Source organism: Protopterus annectens, chromosome 1.part1, assembly GCF_019279795.1.
Source record: "Protopterus annectens isolate FY-2018-M chromosome 1.part1, PAN1.0, whole genome shotgun sequence".
In the NCBI taxonomy this organism is placed as follows: Eukaryota; Metazoa; Chordata; order Ceratodontiformes; family Protopteridae; genus Protopterus; species Protopterus annectens.
Window position 1 is genome coordinate 119,850,282 of NC_056726.1, and position 22,878 is coordinate 119,873,159.

At 39.0% G+C, this 22,878-nt stretch overlaps 1 protein-coding gene across 1 annotated transcript in view; it reads left to right on the forward strand.

Moving 5' to 3' along the window:
• The window catches only part of LOC122814238 (dynein axonemal heavy chain 5-like), a 3,525,594-nt gene that overhangs the window by 2,228,328 nt on the left and 1,274,388 nt on the right, over positions 1 to 22,878 (forward strand). The window contains exons 72-74 of the mRNA XM_044086840.1: positions 10,792 to 10,958; positions 20,299 to 20,485; positions 20,820 to 20,927. Coding sequence (XP_043942775.1) covers positions 10,792 to 10,958; positions 20,299 to 20,485; positions 20,820 to 20,927 — 462 coding nt within the window. The remainder of the gene's footprint in view (positions 1 to 10,791; positions 10,959 to 20,298; positions 20,486 to 20,819; positions 20,928 to 22,878) is intronic.

Consider the following 22,878-nt stretch of genomic DNA (forward strand, 5'->3'; position numbering starts at 1 on the left):
GAAAACACATTGGAAACTGTCCAAAACTAGCAGCGGTAGCTACATTGCAGTCTTTCTTTATAATTTCCCTTACAACAATCATTCATAATAATTCATACCTCCATCCTGTGTCGATATCTGCTGTACAGAATAATCCACAAGAATGAAAAGCAGGGTTTCATCTTGCTACCACTGAATTGTGAATAGTACTTGCTCAAACAGAATACGGAAACGACGTACACATATATGCAACATCCTTTAAGGTCGTACTCATATTGTGCGAATGTTTAATGGCCGAATGCAATACAGCATTCGACCTTTAGCCCTTCAAAAATTGTCAGCTCGATATTCTGTGATTTTTAAAATTTTACTTCGAACATTTGTTGTCCGCCTTTGTAAAGGTAAACCAAATAAAGCAGCCTTTTCACAAACAATTTGTTTTACTTTTTTCTATGAGATGTGATGATCCCATAGTTTTGTTTTCTTTTTGTTTTGTTTTTTTTAAGTCCATAGGACCTGCCCAGTGGCTCTCCCTGCATAACAATTGAACCCATTCATTCCTTCATTGTGATAAGAGCCCTCTGACCTAGTCTTTGCCCAGTGAAGGGGAGAATTATATGGCAGGGGGGTGAGTCAGTCCAGGAGTGTAGCCAGGATTTTCAAATTTGTACTCCCAGCTCCCAGATTGCTGCCCCCCTCTACAAGCCACACCCACATTAACACTGATGACCAATCCACACCCCCTTCATATTGCTTATCTCTGAACAGATCACTAGAAAGTATATGCCACGACCCCTTCATATTGCCTATCTCTGAACAGATCACTGGCAAGTATATGCCAGAGTAGTAATTACTTACATGATGAAGCAGCATGAACATTTATTCCAAAAGTGCACCTTCCTTAAGTCAAAAAACAAAATGCCTTTCCATTTACACTAGGGTAGATCAATCGGTTTGCCCCCCTAAGATTACACTTCTTCCCCTTGCAGCTCCTAACCCCTATAGTGGCTCATTAGAGCTCCAGTAGTGCTGCTGACTGAAGGACTGGTAGACTCTAGGCAGCACATGCTCCACAGTGTTGAGGTCTATAGGTATAACATACAGAGCTCTCCCTAGGTAACACCCAAGCTATGAGCCACAACTACCTCCCTCCCACCCGCATGGGTCACCTGGCAATGGCTATTCAATCCTACGGCCTACACTCACACTAAGCCTTTTGGAGTAGTAAACCTTACATTCCCCAACAACAAATACATTTTAGCTGGGCTCTGTCAAACTGCCACTGACAATAAATGAAGATGTGTACCCATGAGAGTCAATCAAGCAAAAACTAAAGCAGTTGAAAGTTACATCCTTACTACCCTACATATGAATTTCAAGCCTTTGCTGAAAGGAAATTGGTTAAAGCAAGAAAATTACCCTAGGCCCCAAAACCAGTGGAAATGTACATGCTCTAAGGCACTGCTTTGGAGTTGTTTCTAGTCTTATGATCCAGTGATAGTCTGAGCAAAATTATTGGAAAGAAATGAAAAGAAATTCAACAAAGAGATAAGTTTTTTTCTAAAGCATAATGTTCAGAGCTGACACAATACCACCCAATATGCTGAGAAGACAACAGCTTCTAAAGACAAAAAGCATATCTGCAAATGCAGGCTGCCTCCCTACCCTCCCACAAAATGAAAACATAGTCACTTTATGTATAGCCCTATGCTGTTACAAATAAAAGAACAAATGAAGACACTCAAGTTTGATTGTGAAAAATGTTAAAGAAAAAATTACCACACCATTCTCAGCTCCCTTGTAAGCTAGTATAAGTGATCTTGTGTGCACATATCTGAGTAGTGCTAGTTTCTGACTATTCTGAGTAAAAAGCATTAGTTGGGGATGGGGTCCCTCTACTAAGCCTGTTTCAGACTTCTACTGTACAGAATAATTTACCACCAAGCTGTATGCATATTTTAATAGCTGCATAGACACATCCCCCCCCAGAAATTAACACAACACTAAATTCAAAAATAAAGCCCCATGGGAAGCATAATAAAAGAAAAAAAATACTCATTGCATGGAAAAATAAACGTAACTCTCAGAAAGCCAAAAACATTCTTACTAAGCTAAACAAGGAACTCAGAACTGTGATTAAATCAACCAAAGCCTAATGTGATGTAAAATATAAACCCAGGTGAAAGATAGCCACATAGTATTTTTTTAACTGTGCTAGAAATCTCAATGACTGGCACTACAGTGAGCTGATAACAAATGATATCACATACTTGGACCAGAGAATATAGCCAGTCCACTGGCCAGCTAATTCAGATTGAACTTCATCCCCCCCCAATCTTCCAATATTCTCACATCAAATACCTGCATCTGTAACCTCCTCAAATCTCTCAACAATTTCTGAAGTTACTACCTAAGGCCAAGAGAATAATGTCTGTTGGGACTGGATAACATACCAGGCTGCCTACAGGTTCACCTGAACCTGATATGTTAACCCCCTACAAGGGCTATTCAGTACATATCTAAAAATAGGTTTCGCGCTGGATGAATGAAAGACTGGAACAGAGACTGCAGTGGGCCCTGGCAATTCTATACACATAAGCCTAATTAGTCTCATATGGGAGTTTATGAAATCAATGATCTGTCCCTTGATCACCACATATTCACTATTGTAAGGAAGTTCTTTGTCATTGTACAGCTTATATCTACAGGTATAGCATTCATATTCAGGCACATAATTGTTTCCCTCTACTTGGCACTCATTAGGTCAATCACTGAGTGTAATGTCCCTTCTGGTATGTACCTGTCCAAACACTTGTCACAAGTGGATGTCATCTAACCCTCAAACATTTAAGAATTATTCCAAATCAAAGCTCCTACCATGGTAAAATTTTCACCCCCCCAAACCATGTGAACTCTGCTACCAGTTTGAAATTGTTTACAGAAACCATATACCATCATGTAAACAGCTGTACCCACAAGAAAAAAGCAGAGAACTAACTCGAGTAACAAGCCACCCTGGTGGAATCCTGATACCAATAAGTTGTATTACAGAAGGAGGACAATTATGGCCAAAATAGGAAGTGCAATACCTAGCAAGGTGAGAAACCACTCAAACTAAATTATCAAGCCCACCAAAGCCAGATTTGAGGCAGAAATATTCTCAAAAACAAAGGATAACTGCAAGGTCTTCATCAGCTTTGTCTGCAACCTCAAAGGTAACACAACACTGTAGTGAACAAATTGTAAATGGAACCACCTAAAAGGAATCAGAGGATATAGCAAACCTGTTGACTGATAAATGTAATCCCAATTTCACCTCTTCTTTCCCTCAATACCTCTCAGGAGACACCCCTAATCATAACTTTTCTGGCTATCGCTAGCAAACAAGTCTTCAATGCACTCTTTAAAGCAAAGAATACTACATCAGTGGGCCCTGATAATACCCTGGGGTACCTCTTGGATAGCATGACATATGAGCTATCAAATGTTCTAAAATCACTAATCAGCATTAGCCTTCAACTGGCTTCATGCTTAGTGAATGGAGGACTGCAACAGTTAATCCTCAACACAAGGTTTGGCCTTCTATGGACCTGGATAACTACAGACCATAAGCCTTACTAGTCTTGTATTTTAAGTAAAGGAACCTCTTATTTACTTCTCCAGTGATTACAGATATTGAAATAAAATAGCACAAGCACTGATAGCCATTTGCTAAACAAATAATACAGTTTCACATTTAAAACAGACTTAGCATGAGCAGCAAACTTCTCTCCCCTTGCAACTTACATTCATTGAAATAGCATGAAAACCCATATTTAAAGAAAATGCATCTGGCCAGTGGAGGATTACGTTTACCTTTGAGCTGTTTTCAAACCATAGGCTCCTTCCACACATTTATAGGGCCATGCACATGTGTTCTTTGATTCAGCTTCCTGATTTATTAAATTATATTCCTTGTGTAATACAGCACCATTTATTAGAATGGCGTTTTAAATTTATAGTTATGAGCATTCTTCTAGTAAGCAATGAAACAAAACATATGAACCAATAATGAAAAAACTACCCATTTCAGAAAATTTCAACCATAAAAGGCCACTGAAATGTCAGTCTTTACAATCCACCAATATTGCTTAATAAACATAATGTCTACAGAATTAAAAAAAATCATCCAAATAATTCTGCATTAGAGATATCTGTAACAAATAAAGAGGTTGCTACTGGCAAACAGCTTTACATTTCAGCATTTCATCTGCAAATTCAGTGCCTGCTGCCCTTGAAGAATTGCCTATGGAACATTAAAAAAATAGTAAGGTGGTAATATTGCAATAGGGAATGACTGACAAAGTGACAAGTTCATAGTTACTATGCATCTCATACAAAAGAGGGCACACTCAGGAATGCAGAACTCCTATCCCCCCTTAAAATGCACCAAATAATCAGCAATCAAAATGGCACTACAGTATCAGCACTCCATCTACATGGTGTGGAAGTAGAATCCATAGCCTTCTGCACCAAAGGCAATTATGCTACTAACATTGCTTTCAGATTCTACAGCACAAACAGTGACGGCCATTTGCTAAACAAAACAGTTAGTTGCACATTGAAAACAGACTTAGCATGAGCAACAGTAAACTTATCTTCCCTTGAAACTCACAATTCCATGACAATGAAATGAAACTCATTCCCTTGAAAAACTTAGTTCTCTGAAAATGTACTGAAACTCAAACTCACAAGTCCATTGGCAGTTTTGTAGTTGCTATAGAGGATTCAGACTCTTGTCTCCTGTACCCAAGTTACAGGGTTAAACCTGATCAGGTTAATTGACTAACCTGCCCTCCCCTTAACTAGAGCATTACACACCATACCTCCATACCTCTCACCTCTTAGCATAAGAAATCTGGACAAATCCTAAAATAATGGGAGGACAAAGGCCCCAAAATGGGGACAGATTTTAAATATTGCTCTTACAGACTTAAAAAGTTCAACCGTGACTGAACCAAAAGGGTTAACAGTAAATTTAATACATATTTTTCTGTCACTACTTTAACCACTGTATTTCAGGAGAAAACTGGAATACACACAAAAAAGTTAATCACACAATCAATTGATAAATAAAAATCCCTAGAGGCATGGGAAAAACACACAAGTTCTACACAGACATAAATTTATAATCCCTAGATTTTGGGTCTATAAGGCAAAAGCATTAAACACCAATGCTTCTCTTTTTGATAGGATGCACTACAACAGAAATGGGACAAATAACAACTAGTGTCCCTCGACAAGCGACCCACACACACACACACACACACACACACACACACACACACACACACACACACACACACACACACACACACACACACACACACACACACACACACACACACACACACACACACACACACACACACACACACACAAACATATATTTTATTAAATGTGTGGCTAGATAAAACATAATGAAAATTCTATTTTGCAAACACTTTTAAAGAAAGAAGTCAGTTCAATATTAGCACAAGTACTATATATCTCTAAAACAATGTCTAGGCCTTAAACTGCCTAGTTACTGTTTTGGTCATGGTTATAGGATGCATGATCATGGAAACAGGAAAGCTGCACAGGTCATATGCAATCTGCCTCCCCCTCAGCATGTTCATCCTACAGTGTGCATGCCAATTGTAAAAAGTGAGAGCCCTGATATTGATATTGTATAACTTAAAATATTGTGTTTGTACTGCATATACTGGAGATTTTCTCCCCGGCCCTCTGCTTAAAGGGGGCCTTTGTGCCCAGCCAGACTTTCCCAGTCAACATATGTAAAATAAATAAATAAATAAATAAATGTATATATATATATATATATATATATATATATATATATATATATGTGTGTTTACATCTGTTCATGAGGAACAAAGTTGCTGTCTGAAACTACTTGAACTCATAAAAAATGAGCTATGAACTACAGACAAAATCAATTTGGTCTTCAACGTAATCAGACACTTATAACGTGCTTAGAAATTGATACTTCTTCATTTTTTTTTAAATTAGATTAGTACTAGGCTAACTGCCCTTTTGAGCCATTTCAAGCCTAGCCAATTATCCCATATAATACGCAAGCCCTGCACCTTGTGTCTGTAAGGTAAGCATCTTAACCATTGTACCAACCACCCACCAAGAAAAGATATTGTACAGATGTGCACTTTTGCTCTTACCTGCAGTATATGACATATTCCTTTGTGAAGTTACTTCACAACAATATTGTATGACATAGGCTTCACTAGCAAGCATGCATCTTGCACATAAACTAGATGCCCCTCTGAAAATCCTCATCCTGGACACTGACAGAGGCTGCACATGGTCCATATATTGGTATCATGCACATTGCTAGCATATCAAAGAAACATGTTTGTTATGAAGCCAACTGTACTGTAGAGGAGAGCATGTTATTTTGTCAGATTTATGTTATCTGTTACCCTATTCATCAAAACGAATTCAGAGAATGACACTAACAAGGAACCGTGTTAATACAGCAGTCTGAAGTGTCATTATGTGATGTGTAGGGTCCATAATGGATAACACGGCTAGTTAGGAAAAGAGTAAGGGTCTGCTGAGCTTCATGCTGCTTCTGCTGTTTTTGTACTGCACTTATTGCCTAATTAGACTGCTTTCTGCAATGGAATGCTGCAGATGGGGAACAAAAACAACCTTTCTTTATGGTTGTCTTTTTTAGTTTAATGTAGCTGTGTCACTCTGCACTCAGTGTTTTTAAATAAGGAGATGTGTGGGATTGTTGCATCCCTCATGGCTGAAGTAAGGAGCATGCCGTCTAACAAAAATTTATTTTGTTTTTCAAATGCAGTGGTTCTACTAGTGTATTGCATGACCTCAGATGTTTTTTGATTCAAAGTACTAGGAAGCAGAGATTCTGCCTCTGTCACCTCATTATAGATCCTTTCAAACTACCAGTCAATTTGAAGAGTGGTATCCATTGCTAATGATGATGATGCATATATACCTGTCTAAACCTTGTAGTGTCTTGATTGCAACATATGTCTAATCAATGGCACCCTGGACTGAGTAGAAGTGGGTGAAGTCACAGAAACATGGAAAGGTGGTGTTTTATTTCTGTGGAGTCCTGATGAACCATATATTTGACAATCCACCTTTTCTTTCTGCACATCCAGAACTCATCTGCTGTCCACAAGACAGATAGCTGAGAGATCCCATAGTATCCTTTTCTGAATGGAGGAAAGTCCCAAAGGCCAGAACAAGTTACACATTCCTTTTATATAGCTTGCACATGTGACAAATGATCGTCAGTAACTCACAGTCAACTTGAAATTGGTTAGTGACATACGATCACTGAGGCCACGGTATGTCAGTTGACAATGCCATTGTTGACATTGCTGAGAATCTCAACTGGCTATTCATATTGGCCTAGGTATTGGTCTCTGCATTGCCTGCAGTACATGATGAGGATTTAAAAGAACAAGCCTTGCTGGAGTCCTTTCCATTTCTGCTGGGCATCATGTTTCTCCATTGGCTACAACAGCTTGCACTTGCTTGCACTTGTTCATTTCATCTGGCCAGTCTGCATCTAAAGTTTCTGAACTGCAACAGCTATGTTTCACCTCTCGTTTCTCGTATTTGCAATCTGTATCAAGGCTCTGTAATAACATAAAATGCCTACCTGTGCAAGCATTCTCTGCGTTGAAAGTTGAGTGTGCACCTGGCAGCCACATACGAGTACCTTGCATCCTACAGAAATTACCTTAATCCTGTATTATATCCTCCTGCTTCTCTACCAGAAAAGTACTACCACAGTATTACTACCATAGTATTAGTACCGTAGTATTACTTTGGTATGTGGCTCATGCTAACCATTACTACTACTTTATCGTGTTGCTCAAAACAGATTTCCTTAAGTAATGTACATAAGAACACCACATGCAATAAGGGCAGAAAAGGATCTGCATTTGAAAATAATGAAAGATACAAAGTGATCCATTTTCATTCTGTTGCCACAGTTGTTCATGGCAAATATGAACAGCATTTTCCACTTTGAATTTACTGGGGTCTGAGAAAGAATACAAAGAGCTACTACTTGCACAGTAGTCACACTGTATTGCCTATTGGTACTGTGTAAACTGTCATAAAACAGTGATGGCATTTGTTTTCAATTCTCTTTTTGTACGCAGAGCTCCTGATATTCTTTGGATATGTGGTATTTGCTGTTCCCCATGACTGTATTGTCTATTCACGACACTTTGAAAGTCCCAGTTTTTGTAGCCTTATGCTAATGAAAAAATTGAAGTAAACTAAATTCAAGACCAGAAAGTAGCCACTCTAGTAAGTCTAGAGATAACTAGATAAGTTAGCAATACAAATCACCCACTTAGTTCAGCATAAAAAAATATATTAAGACTGTTTCAAGTAGGCATGCTGTTAATTAATAATCAGCTGACAAATCAAATAAAAACACACAGTGACAAAAATATCACTGTTAAGTGTTAAAACTGTTTATATGTGCATCCAAAAAGAAGGGGGCTTAGCCCTAGACTATGTGCTTGTCCTTTGTGACATTTGGATGGAGCTTTTTGTACTGCAGCTCTTATAATACAGGTGATAATCCAATAAATAAATAAATTTCCCTGCTGGGAAAATACATTTTTCTATAGGTTAACTAATAAAATAGGATCACAACATGCTATCAAACACTCAACATAAAGTCGTCAAGGTAATGTTTTCTAATTTTATAACTGCACTATTATTTGGCAACTTAAGCTTGAAAAACAATTTACATCTAGCAAACTCTATGATTAGCTGGTTATTTTGCCCAATGCTATTAATCAATAGTTCTGAATTAAGTATAAATCAAGATGAAAACTAAAATATGTACCTTCAGAGGCCCAGTGGTAACAACATCAAAGCTATTAATATCCAAGCATTTTATAAACATTCAAAATGGGTCTACTTCAAATCACTGCAGTTTCAGAACATTGAACATCATATGGTCGAAGACCAGATGACCAAAGTTCTGAAACATCAAATTTTCTGAATGGAGATTGCCGTACAGCGAGGAACAGGAAAGTTACCATTTTCCTTGCTGTAGTAAGACCTTGGAGTTTTTATATTAAAGTAGCAGGGGTGTGGGGGGGTGCAGGGGGGGCCTGCCCCCCTGCAAAAATGTAAAAATACTTCTTTTTTTTAAATGTTGTTTTATATTTCATGTTCAATGTTTCAGAACTTCGATCATTTGGTCTTCGACCTTATGATGTTTGATGTTCTGAAACCACAATGATTTGAAGTAGAGCCTTCAAAATATATAGATATCTATGTATGGATTCACTCGAAATCGAAGCCACACAACACCGAAAGCCCAAAACCGCAACATTTAAAACACCGAAAACAGAGCAAACACTGAACCACACATATACCACAACACACATGCCAAAAAATAAACAAACAAAACAACACACATCCACAAACCTACATCCCCCCATACCCCCCCTACTTATATATACTAACTCCAGGATCGCACAAACAGAAAACAAAAGCAAACTCACACACACACACATTCTACAGTCCCTCACACACACACACACACACACACACACACACACACACACACACACACACACACACACACACACACACATCACACATATTAGCACACTCACATACAATCAAACTCCCACCCAAAACCCTTACAAAACACTCACTTACCTGACATTACACCTAAATCCACACACAACACCGCACACCATCCACATACAACCCCAGACATTACGTAGCATAAAGCCATAACCGCGAATTCCAGATATTCGAATTTGCGATTATGCACTTTCGCTATTTTAACACTTCGACTTTATAGTCTCAAGATACTGAAATTCGACATTTCAATATTTAGAGATTATAAAGTGTTTCCCTATATATACATATCTCTGTCCATCTATCTATCTTATCTATCTATCTATCTATCTATCTATCTATCTATCTATCTATCTATCTATCTATCCATAGACAGATGGCGATATGTATAGATATTTTTTCTTATATGACTCTAGAATGCAATCTGACTTGGCCTCCAGGTGACTCTTTCAGCTTTGTATGGCCTCTTCCTCTATATATTTGAGTTTTACTTTTAGTCCAGTAAATCTAATTTGACTCATCTTCTCCAAACTGTAACATTTTAAACAATCTATGTCTGCATCCTGTAGAATCCTGCATGAAACAGTGACATTCTTGCTTTCTTATTTGTTTAGTTTAATTCATTTTTGACAAATGCTTTTTACTTAAATTGTTCTTTTTTCCATGCACTAGCTACAGCTATGGGCACCATGCTATTTTACCACTACTCACATTTGCATACTACAAATCACAGCCCCATATTGCTGTTGTCTACCACAGAGTGTTAAGGGTAATATAACTACAACCAACACAAAGGGTTACTTATACACTGCCTTACAGAAACTATTAAAATCAGTGCAGTTCTGCACAGTAACTTGCTCTTTACATTCAAAGAAACAGAATAGAAATAGTAATGCATGTATCCGGAGATATATTTGAGCATTGTTGACTTACTGTCAGTATTAAAACTAGCCCTTATAATGTATAAATTATGGCAATCAAAGAACAGTAATTAGACCTGCTAGTTTAGAATTATTTGAAATTATCTTGATTTTGATTAAATATTGTTCTTACACATGGTTTTCCAGAGTCATCAGGAGAGTACGATTTTGTCAACAGGTTTTACAGAATATGAAATACAAGACAGATGTGTATTTCTTTCTGATATTCCTATTCTAGGTATCCCTGAATCGTGTGAGTCAAGTTCAGGAAGTACAAATCTCCCTGCAGGCCTACCTACAACACTACAATGAGGGCCTTGGAAACCAGCAGATTAACATTGAATTGTCAGAGAACCTTGCTTGCTATGCGCTGCGAATACACAGAGCCTTAACTTATCGGAGCAGGTGAGATTATATGGCATGTCTGTAGTTACTTCCTGGATTAAGTACAGTAGAGTTGATTGTCTGAACTAACTGGGAACAAGGGTAGTATGGATAATCAAACTGTTCGATAATCAAACATATAATTGAACAGGATAAAAACTTCTAAAATCTTGTTTTTTTCTGCATGCAGGAATACACTTTTCAACCATTCAGTGATTTCAGTGGACAATAAAGAATATTTTTCACACACGAGCTAGCTACAAGCTCAAGAAACATGCTCAAGTTCGGATAATTGATGTTTTAGATAATCGACGTTCGGATAATTGACTCTCTACTATACTCTCATTTGTGATAGGTTTAACTACCAAACCTGAAGTCATTGCAGGCCCCCAAACATGGCACATTATACAGAATGTTATCTTATTTTAATATTTTTAGCGGAGGGCACTGTTTTGTAGATTGAGTATCATAGAGCAGGTAGTTTGCACATTAGGGAGGACTGCCCCTTAAAGTTTAGTATTATATAGCCCTGTATAGTCTCTAGTCCCCAAAGCACCCTTAGTCAGCTCACTATTAACCCCTCCTGCACCGCATCATTGTACTTCACCCAATAAAAGACTTGTCAACATAGAGATACAATGTTTTAATTACTCTGCAGCCAGTTTGGTGGTAATGGGTATATTGAGACAATGTAACAATTGGCTGATGTTCAACCGTTTAATCCTCAAAGAAACAAATACAGTATGTGAGAGACGTATATGCACAATGTTATTGGAGGTAAAACTGTCTTGTACAACCACTCATTATAACAATCTGGTTGTCAGAAACACACACACAACATCTACAAAACATAGTATGCACACCACATAAAGACCTACATATGCTGAGGCACTTAAATGCAATCTTTCCCACTGACAAAGACCGCACAACCATTCCAGCTGCAAACCCAAAAACACTCAACACCGCACATGTATCCACACCCAGTAAGAACCTAACACTGCACATACATCCACACCCAGTTAGCACCTAACACTGCACGTACAGCCACACCCAGTTAGCACCTAACACTGCACATATAGCCACTCCCAGTTAGCACTTAACACTGCACACACAGCCACACCCAGTTAGCACCTAACACTGCACATATAGCCACACCCAGTTAGCACTTAACACTGCACATATAGCCACACCCAGTTAGCACCTAACACTACACATACAGCCACACCCAGTTAGCACCTAACACCACATATACAGCCACACCCAGTTAGCACCTAACACTGCACATACAGCCACACCCAGTTAACATCTAACACCACACATACAGCCACACTCAGTTAGCACCTAACACTGCACATACAGCCACACCCAGTTAGCACCTAACACCGCATATACAGCCCCACCCAGTTAACACCTAAGACTGCACATACAGCCACACCCAGTGGAGCCTAAACTACAAAGCCTGTAAGGCAATCCAGTACCCTACCCAGGAGACTCCATTGTATGACATATTGATACCACACTCACCAAGCTAAATAGGGAGAAAATAACAATCACTTGCCTATCAGGGGCAAAGATCCACCAAGTTACATATGCACTCAAATCATTGCATCACAGATGCTAGTATGATTCAGTCATAGTCCTTGTAAGTGTAAATGACCTGAGACATACATCCCTAGACTATATAAAGAGAGACATTATACAGCTGTCATACTATATGTTTAGCAATGAGCTGCATTCTACCTTCACCAAGGGTGATACCATATTATGACCAGAAGATGACTGACTTTAATAACTGGCTTAGGTTTTGGTGTCATTCTAGAGATACAATATTTGTCAGCATGAGAGGACATGCTTAACAAACCACATTTCTATGTCAAGGATGGTCCCCATCTGTCCTCTCTAGACCTTCAAATATAAGCCAAAACATTGCCCCCTCAGAGCCTTTTTTAGACAGACAATGCCAGGACATGCTTAACAAACCACATTTCTGTGTCAAGGATGGTCCCCACCTTTCCTCTCTAGACCTTCAAATATTGGCCAAAACATTGCCCCCCACAGAGCCTTTTTTAGACAGACAATGCCAAACTGACAAACCTTCCAACATAGCAAAATCTGTCCAAGGAAAGCTAAAGGTGTTGCTGCTCAATGCCAGGAGTCTAAACAAGAAGTCCCCCCCTCCAAGATCTCCTCACCTTGAAGAATGCAGATGTCTGTGCAGTTACTATGACATGGTTTAAAGCCCAGAGAGTACCCCAGCAGTGCAAGGCATCAGTGACTTCCACAAATGTAGAACAGAAACTGAACAGACAGGGACTAAAGATGGAAGTGTCCCGATCTACATCAGTAATAAGCATGCCTCTAGGCTGGTTAAACAGGACAATGCACTGGAGTTCCACCACATCCGGAGTACCATAAAAAGTCCCTATACTATATCCTAGCAAGCTATAAGTCACTCTCTATGTCCCATGAAACCCATAGCTCATACTTAGACCTATTGCAGACACTCACCATTCAACCAAATACCATACTCATGGGGGGGGTTATAATTATCCCTCTATAAACTGGGAATCCTACATGGCCATAGATTTTCACAGAGATTCCTAAACTTTGTAAATGCAAAACCCCTGGGCCAATTAGTGCATACTCCTACTAGAGGTGCAAACATATTGGAGCTGGTACCCACAAATATGGTAGAATGCAGCATGTCTTCTTTAGTAAGGTCAGACCATATAGCAGTCTCCTTTGAAATAAGAATCAGTTCTGGAGCCCCAGCAAACCCTGTAACAGTTAGAAACTACTACAAGGCAAGCAACCTTTTATTAAGTGACAACCTGTCAAATGTCATGCCTCTGCAAACTCAGATAATATGGCAGCCATGTGGAATTATTCACAGAAGATCTGTAAAACTATGTCAGTGACTGCATACAGGCTGCTGTGCCTACCAGAAGTAAGCCCAAAAGTAACTCAAAAACAAACCACATTGGTAGAATCCAAAATTAAACAGATTGTACAACAAAAAACAAAAGTCATAGCTGAAGTTGGAAAGTGTAAGAACAAAAAATATAAAAACTCTCTCAGCAAACTGAATAGACAAGCAAGAGATTAATTAAGTCTGACAAAGCAAATGTTGAAGTAAAAATGATATTCAAGGCCAAGGGCAACCATTCAGCCTTCTTTATCTATGTCTGAACCCTCAAAGGCAGCACACAATAGTGTGCCAAACTGTTGGCAAATGGAGCCACATTCACTGAACCGAGAGATGTGGCAAATCTTCTGACTTACAAATTCAGCTCCAACTTTACCCCCCCAGCCCCACCCCCCAGTTGCCTCCACAGGAAATATTATCTAACATAACCCCTCCAAGTATCAGCAGGGAACAGGTATTAGATGCACTCTTTAAGGCCAAGAATACAGTTTCGATGGTCCCAAATAGTATCCCAGGATGCATCTTAAATAGCCTGAAATATGACCTATCAGGACCATTGTTGTCACTATTCAACCATAGCATCTGCACAAGCTTATCTCTGCACAAGGGTGGACCATTAAAAGATACAGACCCATTACTCTGACTAGTTTGATATGCAAAGCAACAGAAAGAATTGTCATGGAAATGATTAACAATGACATAGGAAACCTACAGACATTGGACCTAACACAGGTTAGTTTCATCAAAGGCAGGTCATGCCTACTGAACCTGCTGGACTTCTTTGAGAAAGTCAACATGGCAATGGATGAGGGTAAAATAGTGCATGCTGACTACTTTGACATTTGATACATTATCTCACTCAGGCATTGTAAAAAAAACTTACAGAATTAGACATACCCCCCCCATGTAACTCACTGGATAGCCTGCTGGCTCACAGACAGGACCCAGGAAATTAGAACTGGAGACTCCACCTCCACAAAGACACTGGTCACCAGTGGAGTGTCCCAGGGCTCTGTGCTGGGTCCACTCCCCTTTGTCATCTATTTCTCAGAAGCCAAGGCCAATGTCAAGGGCCTATGGCTTACCTAGTTTGCAGATGACTGCAAGCTAGCACCAGTCACAGAAACCCCCCCAAGATACTAGCATCTTACAGGTAGGTCTAATACAGACAAATGACAGCTTAAAACTCAGTGCCATGAAATGCATAACAGTACCTTTAGGGAAGTCAGACACCCAGGGAAACCTCCTCATTGAAAAAACACCCCTAAAAGTGGAAACAGTACTCAAGAATTTGGGGAACCACATAGAGAGTAAACTGACTTTCAACCAACATGTGTCTAAGCTAGTAAGAAAATCATTCTGTGAAACTCAACATATAAGTAACATCATAACATCAAGGTCCAGGGATGTCACTGTGCTACTGTGCTCAGCCCTCATCAGACTCATCACTGAGAATAATGCACCCTTTGGTATGTACCTGACCAAGCACATGTAACAAATGGAATGTCCACAAAAAGATTCTTCTTCTCTTTCAGCTGTTCACGTTAGGGGTTGCCACAGCAGATCATCTGTTTCCATTTCTTCCTGTCCTCTGCATATTGCTGTGTCACACCAACCACCTGCATGTCCTCTCTCACCACATCCATAAACCTTATCTTAGGCCTTCCTCTTTTCCTGTTACCTGGCACCTTCATCCTTAGCATCCTTTTCCCAATATACCAAGCATCCCTCCTCAGCACATGTCCAAACCAACATAATCTCGCCTCTCTGACTTTGTCTCCAAACCATCCAACCTGAGCTGACCCTCTAATATACTGATTCCTAATCCTGTCCATCCTTGTCACACCCAGTGCAAATCTTAACATCTTCAACTCTGCCACGTCTAGCTCTGACTCCTGCCTTTTTGTCAATGCCACAGTCTCCAACCCATATAACATAGCTGGTCTCACTACCCTCTTGTAGACATTCCCTTTCACTTTTACTGGTACCCGTCTGTCACAAATCACTCCTGACACTCTTCTCCACCCATTCCACCCTGCCTGTACTCCCTTCTTCACCTCTCTTCCTTACAAAAAGATTACATGGAATAAATAAAATGTCCTATGCAAAGCTCTATCTCTATACTCTGTTTCTTATAGATTACTGAGAGGCAATTTATGCCTGGCATACAAGGCATCCTTTTATCCCACTCTGATGGACCTTTTGCATATCTGCAAAATGAATAGTACCAGAACTATTAGATCTCAGGATTTAAACTTTTCTTGCAATTTAAATAAGACACGTAGGAGGGACAGATATGTATCTTAGAGAATCCCCATTCTCTGTAATAGGCTTCCCATCAATGGGAAGCAAAGCCCTTTCCTAACCCCATTCAAGCAGAACCTGGACCAGTAAATGGGAATTTGGAAATTCACTCTGGTCTGACACCTGTGTCTCTGGACAGAGGTAGCTGTTAAATCATGACATAATAAACACATACTTCTTAAAACAACCTCTAGGGTACAATAACATGCAGGATACATTTGGGTTGCATGGCTAGGCTTATAAAATCTCCAGTGGTCATTAGCCTGCTATACACCTATGAACCTATAAAACCATTGGTAAAATACATAGGTGCACTGAATACTTTTTTTTTCAAGTTCCGTTTCCAGCTGAGATGATTACCTGTGTAGTTGCATGTCCGTTCTATGTGTCTGTGGGTTTTTCCTGGGTATTTGAGTTTCCTCCATTATTCTAAGGGCGTGCCACAGGTGAACTGATGATCCTCCAGATTGCCCATGGATGTGCTTACATTATGTGGCTGAGTAAGTGTATATATGTCTGAGGATAAAATGGTGACTCAGCCAGGATTAGCTTCTCTGCCTTATGTGTCATGTCAGCATAGGATCCAGCTCTCCTTTGATAAAAAGGGTATGACATAGTGAATGAATGACTGTTTAATGGGATGTCATTTAGGTGATCAAATTTTGTGTTTATCACATGGAGAAAAAAGATGGTACAGCTGAATGAAAATTAGTTGATTGCACAATACTAGCTTGAGTAGAAAAGTTGCCCTTTCCCCATTGTAGTGCAAGCTCAGAGTTGATATATATAATTAGTAGGGGATGTGGGGGGTGCAGGGAGACTTGCCTCCTAAAAATGTATTTTCTATGTTTTTTTTTTTTTGTGCTTCCAGCAATTTTGCTTGATGTTTTGAAGTTTGATGTGGTGGACAGTAGATGAAGTGTCATATATCCGTTTAAACATTACCAAAAAAAGTATGATAGTGTAATTCTGTCTGCAGTAAATAAGATCGGTAGCGGAGGATTTATTGAGATGAGTACCGCCCCTCCCCTGCCAAAGAAACAGCACTACTACTACGGATTCTTTAAATGGAATGCCTACAGTGGAAAGCTAATTCTGACTGTATGTACACAGACAGTGGAGTGGAGTGGTGACAAGTCAAAAAGCACAGCTTTAAGATTTTATCAAATCTGTTTTGAGCCCAATGACTGTTAACTTATTCTGTTCACTTCACTGAAGGACTTTCTACCAAAGTAACAGCCATGTCTCAGTGGTTGAAATGTGCTTTTGAAATGCATAAGCTGTGTTCTTGGGCACTTTGGTTAAGCAGTGTTTCTGAACTATTGAACATACTTATCCAAATGAATGCAGTACATTCAGAATTTGCACACCTGCAATTTGTTAAATTCATATTTACAGCCATCTCCAAATGCAAAATATTGCTGCATTTTTATTTATTTATTTATTTGAGTTTGCTAACAAGCATACATCATTGATCCAAATGGACCATGTTCATGGCCTGTCAGTGAGTACATAACAAAGATTATACATTTACATATGATAAACTGTACAAAGTATGGAAAAGTTATATCAGGATGAATGAAGTGTAATTATAAAGTGGGGAAAAAAATAAATGTATGTTTGTTGTTCGTCAAATTACTGAATCACAATAAAGGAGCACAGATGAAGCTAAATAACTATATTAAAGAATACAAAAGGCATATAATAGAACTAATCAATAAGGACATATGGGGCCTCTAAACACCGGACTCATCTCAGTTTGGATTTGTCCTGGGCAGGTCATGCTTACTCAGCCTGGTGAACTTTTTTGAAAAGGTTACCAAAGAAATGGATGAAGGTAAAATGGTACACACTGCATACCTTGATCTGGTTAAAGCTTTTGACACAATCCCCCACTCAGGCATAGCAGAATATCTAAATAAACTGTGAATAAACCCACTGTGTTACCACTGGATTGCCAGCTGGTTCACAGATAGGATGCAGGAAATTAAAATATGGGAAGTTACCTCCACAAAGAGACCAGTGACTAATAGAGTTTCCTGTGGTTCTGTGCTAGGAGCTCTCCTGTTTGTCATCTACTTCTCTGAAGTAAAAGCTAATACCAAAGGGCTCTGTCTGACTAAGTCTGTAAATGACTACAAGCTTGGAGCAGTCAGTGAATCCCCAAATGACTTAACCATCCTGCAGGAAGGTCTGTCCTAAATAAATAACTGGTGTCAAAAATCATGCACTGAAACTAAATGCTAAACATGCATTATCATATCCTTTGAGAAGTCATCTATCCTGGGGAACTACCACATTGACATTATGCCCCTAAGAGTTGACCCAGTTGTTCAGGATTTGGGAACTTATGTGGACAGTGACCCAACGTCCTATGTGTCAGTTTTTGTAAGAAAAACTTTCTATATTGCACAGCTTAGAAATACATGTTCTCTGTGGCATGTATCTGCCAGACACCAGCAATAATTAGAAAACCCACAGAGATACCTTACTAAAAGAATATTTGCACTAAACAATATGTTCTACCTGGATAGACTCAAAACCCAGTCACTATACTCGGTATCCTAAAGAATGCTAAGAGACATACAAGGCATCCTCCAACCCATTACTGATGGATTTATTGCACATCAGAAATAGCATCAGAAATACTCAGTGTAGGGGGTCTAAACCTTTTCTGCAACAACAACAGAACAGTTTGGAGGAACAGGTATATCTCACAGAGGATACCACTGCTTTGAAACAGACTAAAGTTCATCCCTATCCATAAACAAACACAATTGGGTTTTTTCTTAATGAGGATTTTTTTCAGACCATCATTGGATGAAACTGGATGTTTAAAAAAAAATGCTGAAATGTATCTCAGAGCATCTGGGATCCCTCATGGTTTTTGAAGGACTTGTGGTCTTCAGATCTCCATCTTAATGAAGGTATTTCCTCCACAGTTATCAGAGTGCAGTTTTGGCTAATTAGGATGTGTTGAATGAATGAATGAATGTGGCGGAGGGGATGAAGAGTAAGATGAACTGTGAGAAAAGCAAGAAAATAGTAATCTGGATAGTATGCATAGACCAGCATGGGTGGGGTCAGGGAGGCATTTAGGCAATGTGTGTGGGAGGGGGGTAGTGGGCACTGGGGGAGGTCTCTTTACCCAGAGCAACAGGTCACCTAAGGCCACCCCTGCAAGTGAGAACATAAGCTTTGACATTTATTTCATATTCACAGAGTGTATTCATAACCCATTTTTTGCATTCATATTACACAATCACATCTGTGTTTTGCTGCACCCATAGTTACAAAGCCTGTCTTTCAGAAATGGCATAGTTTGTTTGTTTGTTTGTGTCTTTCGGCTTTTCCCGGTTAGGGGTCGCCACAGCGGAACTCTGGTCCGCTAATGATTGGCAGTTGATTTTTCCATACCGGCTTGCCAGGCCTGACGCACAACCTTCAACGAAGGTACGCCCATTCACCCATGTCTCCACGCAGAAGACCCTCTTAGCTGAGAATCGAACTGGACAGTGTCTTACTGTGAGGCGACAATGCTACCGCAGCACCACCACCGCGAGTCTCAGAAATGGCATAGTTACTGTTCCAAAATCAGCAAAGGAGCTGGGAAGAGCATACAACTGGTACAGGGTGCAAACCATTTTAGATAATACACTTTCTGAGATCTTTCTGCGGGTATACAATTTTGTACACCAGGTAAATAAGAAAACTTTGTTATTGGAGAAACAGCCCTATGCCCCCCCCCCCTTGCTTATTGTTCTATGGACAGAACTACCAGAGCTACTATATGTGTTATGTAACTTAAAAATTGTAATTATTCTAGCAAGCCAACAATTTTGAGTTACTTCATGTTTTTTTTGAGAGAGAGTGTTTTTGGACATGGATAAGTATAAGGACATTTTATGTAACTTGAAATGATAACTGAAGTTGCATTTATTTCTTTGTAAAGAAAACCAGTGGGTAATTAAACCAGTTTCAACATGCATGTGAAGCACTGGTAGTTGAAAACTGTTTCTCAGTAATATAAAATGCATGATATAATTTGCTAGAAATATTTTCTTTAATGAAGTGCAGATAGAGAGCATTCAGCATAGCTGTAATGTAAAACGTCATGCTTTTGTTTTGCAGTGGGAACATTCTCTTGGTGGGTTCTGTTGGTCGTCACCTTAGCTCACTTGCCAAGTTAGTACTTCATGTAGCTGGTGTGCCTGTCCATCCAATGGACATGTCTGAACGAAGCACCTTTTTCAGCAGTCTAAAGACAGCTATTCAGATAGCAGGAGTGGAAGGGAAAACTATAGCTATTTTACTCACAGTAAGTTGAATGAGCTATCTCTGGTTTAAGCAAATTATAACAAAAAAGTAATAAACACAATCAGCTGTTCTGTATTATTGACAAACAGAATAAAAGCACCAAAAGCCACACTGCTAGTTAAACCATCTGCTCACTTTTTTATAATATACTGCAGAGTGTATGTGTTTTGGACCATGTCTTCTAAATTAAAAAATATATATACTAAAATGCTGTTTGCTTCCATAATGATCTGAAAGTTAGCATCTGCTAATATATAAGAATCATTTAAGTAGAAATACTACAAAGAAAACAGTTCATATGTAAAACACTGAACAACTCTTTTACCTTTTTTCAGGCCAGAGAACTCACTGATGACTCTTACTTGGATGCCGTCAACAGTATTTTATCATGTGGGGAATACCCACCACTTTTTTCTGCTGAAGAAATTAATGACTTTTTGCAGGTACACTGTTTTATTACTTCATTTATATGTATTCTACTTTATCTTTAAAGAAAACAAGGCATATTAAGTACAATTTCCACATGTGACTTAGATCTTTCATTTGTTTATGTGAGTTTCTTGGAATGTTAAAGTGTGCAAGTGGAAAATGAGGGTTTCTTACCAAAGTATCTCCAAAATTTGCCTGAGCATAGTCAGCAGTCTGCTTTCTTATATAGTCAATTCATATAATGCATTCTATTATCATAAACAATGAGTATTTTTGATGAGATATGAAAGCATCACAGCTTCACATTTTGCACCAAAAATATTAAATAATACATTCATAGGCAAATGAGTCACAAGGCCATTACTGACTTGCCACCTCCTACCTCTAAGCCTTGCTTCTCTTTTCAAGGAGAGCCAGGACAGCCAAACCTGGGATGAATTTATGAATATCCATCCAATTGTCCTGCTCCTTTTTAAAAGCAGACATTGTGTCAAACCATGTAACTCTGATAGGGAGGTTATTCAAGAGAGGGGATAGACACTGTATGACAATTCTAGCTCTCTACCTTGACTTATTTATTTGTTGACTAGATTTAGATCCCTAACACCAGTGTTAGTAGGACTGTTTAATTTTTAGAAGCATAAGAATTCTTGGACTACTGGGTCCCTTATAGCCCTATAACCAAGGAGAGACCCCCACTAAGGAGTATGCACGTCACTGAATATAGAGTTAAAGCCTCCAGACTCTCTTGGTAGCTGAGTCTTTTAAGCCTGTGATCTTTTTAGTTAAAAATCTTTGGGACCTTTCCAGTTGCATGATATGCTTAGTAAGGTACCCCCAACAGCGAGCACTGAATGGAATTATTTTCTCATTTTTGAGTGAGCCTGGTAGACAATCAACCGCTAAGTTCCTTTTTCACTATAAAGAATGCTTTTCATGGTTAAATGGTGACACTAAACAGCCATCTCCAGAGGACTTCTGCTATGGATAGATAACAAGTAAGATGGTTTAAACTGTTCCCAGTTTTCACCAGCTAAAATCCTATATTTCTAGATTGTTAGCACATGTTTCAGTAAACCCCTTTGCATTAGGTAGAGCCTCTATCATCATAAGTGAATGCCTCATAATAATAAGAATAGTAGGAAATGCATAACAGCTTCAAAGATTAATTTTTAGTGCTGAAGCAAACAGAGCTATGGCTAAGACACCTAACATGTTGTTGCTGAGTTGCAGATAAACAGCTGAATTTGAATAATAGATCTCAGTAGGAAAAGATTGTGGCTGATTAGTGTGCCAGAATGGAAGAAAGGAAAAAAATGTGTGTTTTTTCATTCAGCACCATCTTTCAAGATGGTCTGGGATAACAAAGGATTCTCTGAGGATTTACTGAGTCCACAGAGTACAGGCTCAAAATGCAGGGCAAAGAAACAATAGACCCAGGCACATTTTAGTCATATTTTAAATGCCTGCCAAGAACATGGCAATATTAATGAACATACAAAGAAGGAAGACAAACTAATTGATGTCTTAGTTGCAAAATATTTTTGTTTTAATCTAGTATAGCAGTCCTCAGACCTTGAAGGGAGGTCTGAAGCAATAAGGGGATTTACCAGGGAATCAAGATGCGATTTAATTCAAGACAGTTTTGTAAAAGGAGTGTTATGTAGTGAGGACTAAAAACTAATTAGTTCGAACGGAAATGTCAATAAGGGGCAGAAATGGAGAAGGATAACAAGATTTAGGAAGTATGTAAGAAATCGCATGCTGACTTTGGGATTGAAGGATATTGTGTGCTTAAAGTGGTCCCTGCTAAAGTTTACATTTTTGTCTGGCAAAGCACATACAGCAGCAAGAATGGACAGGTAGCATACATTAGCTGAAAAATCCTATTTGATAAGTAAGGTTGGCATTATGGCAACACATTGGTCTTGGACCATTCACCTTTTAAAATAGAAATGTACATCC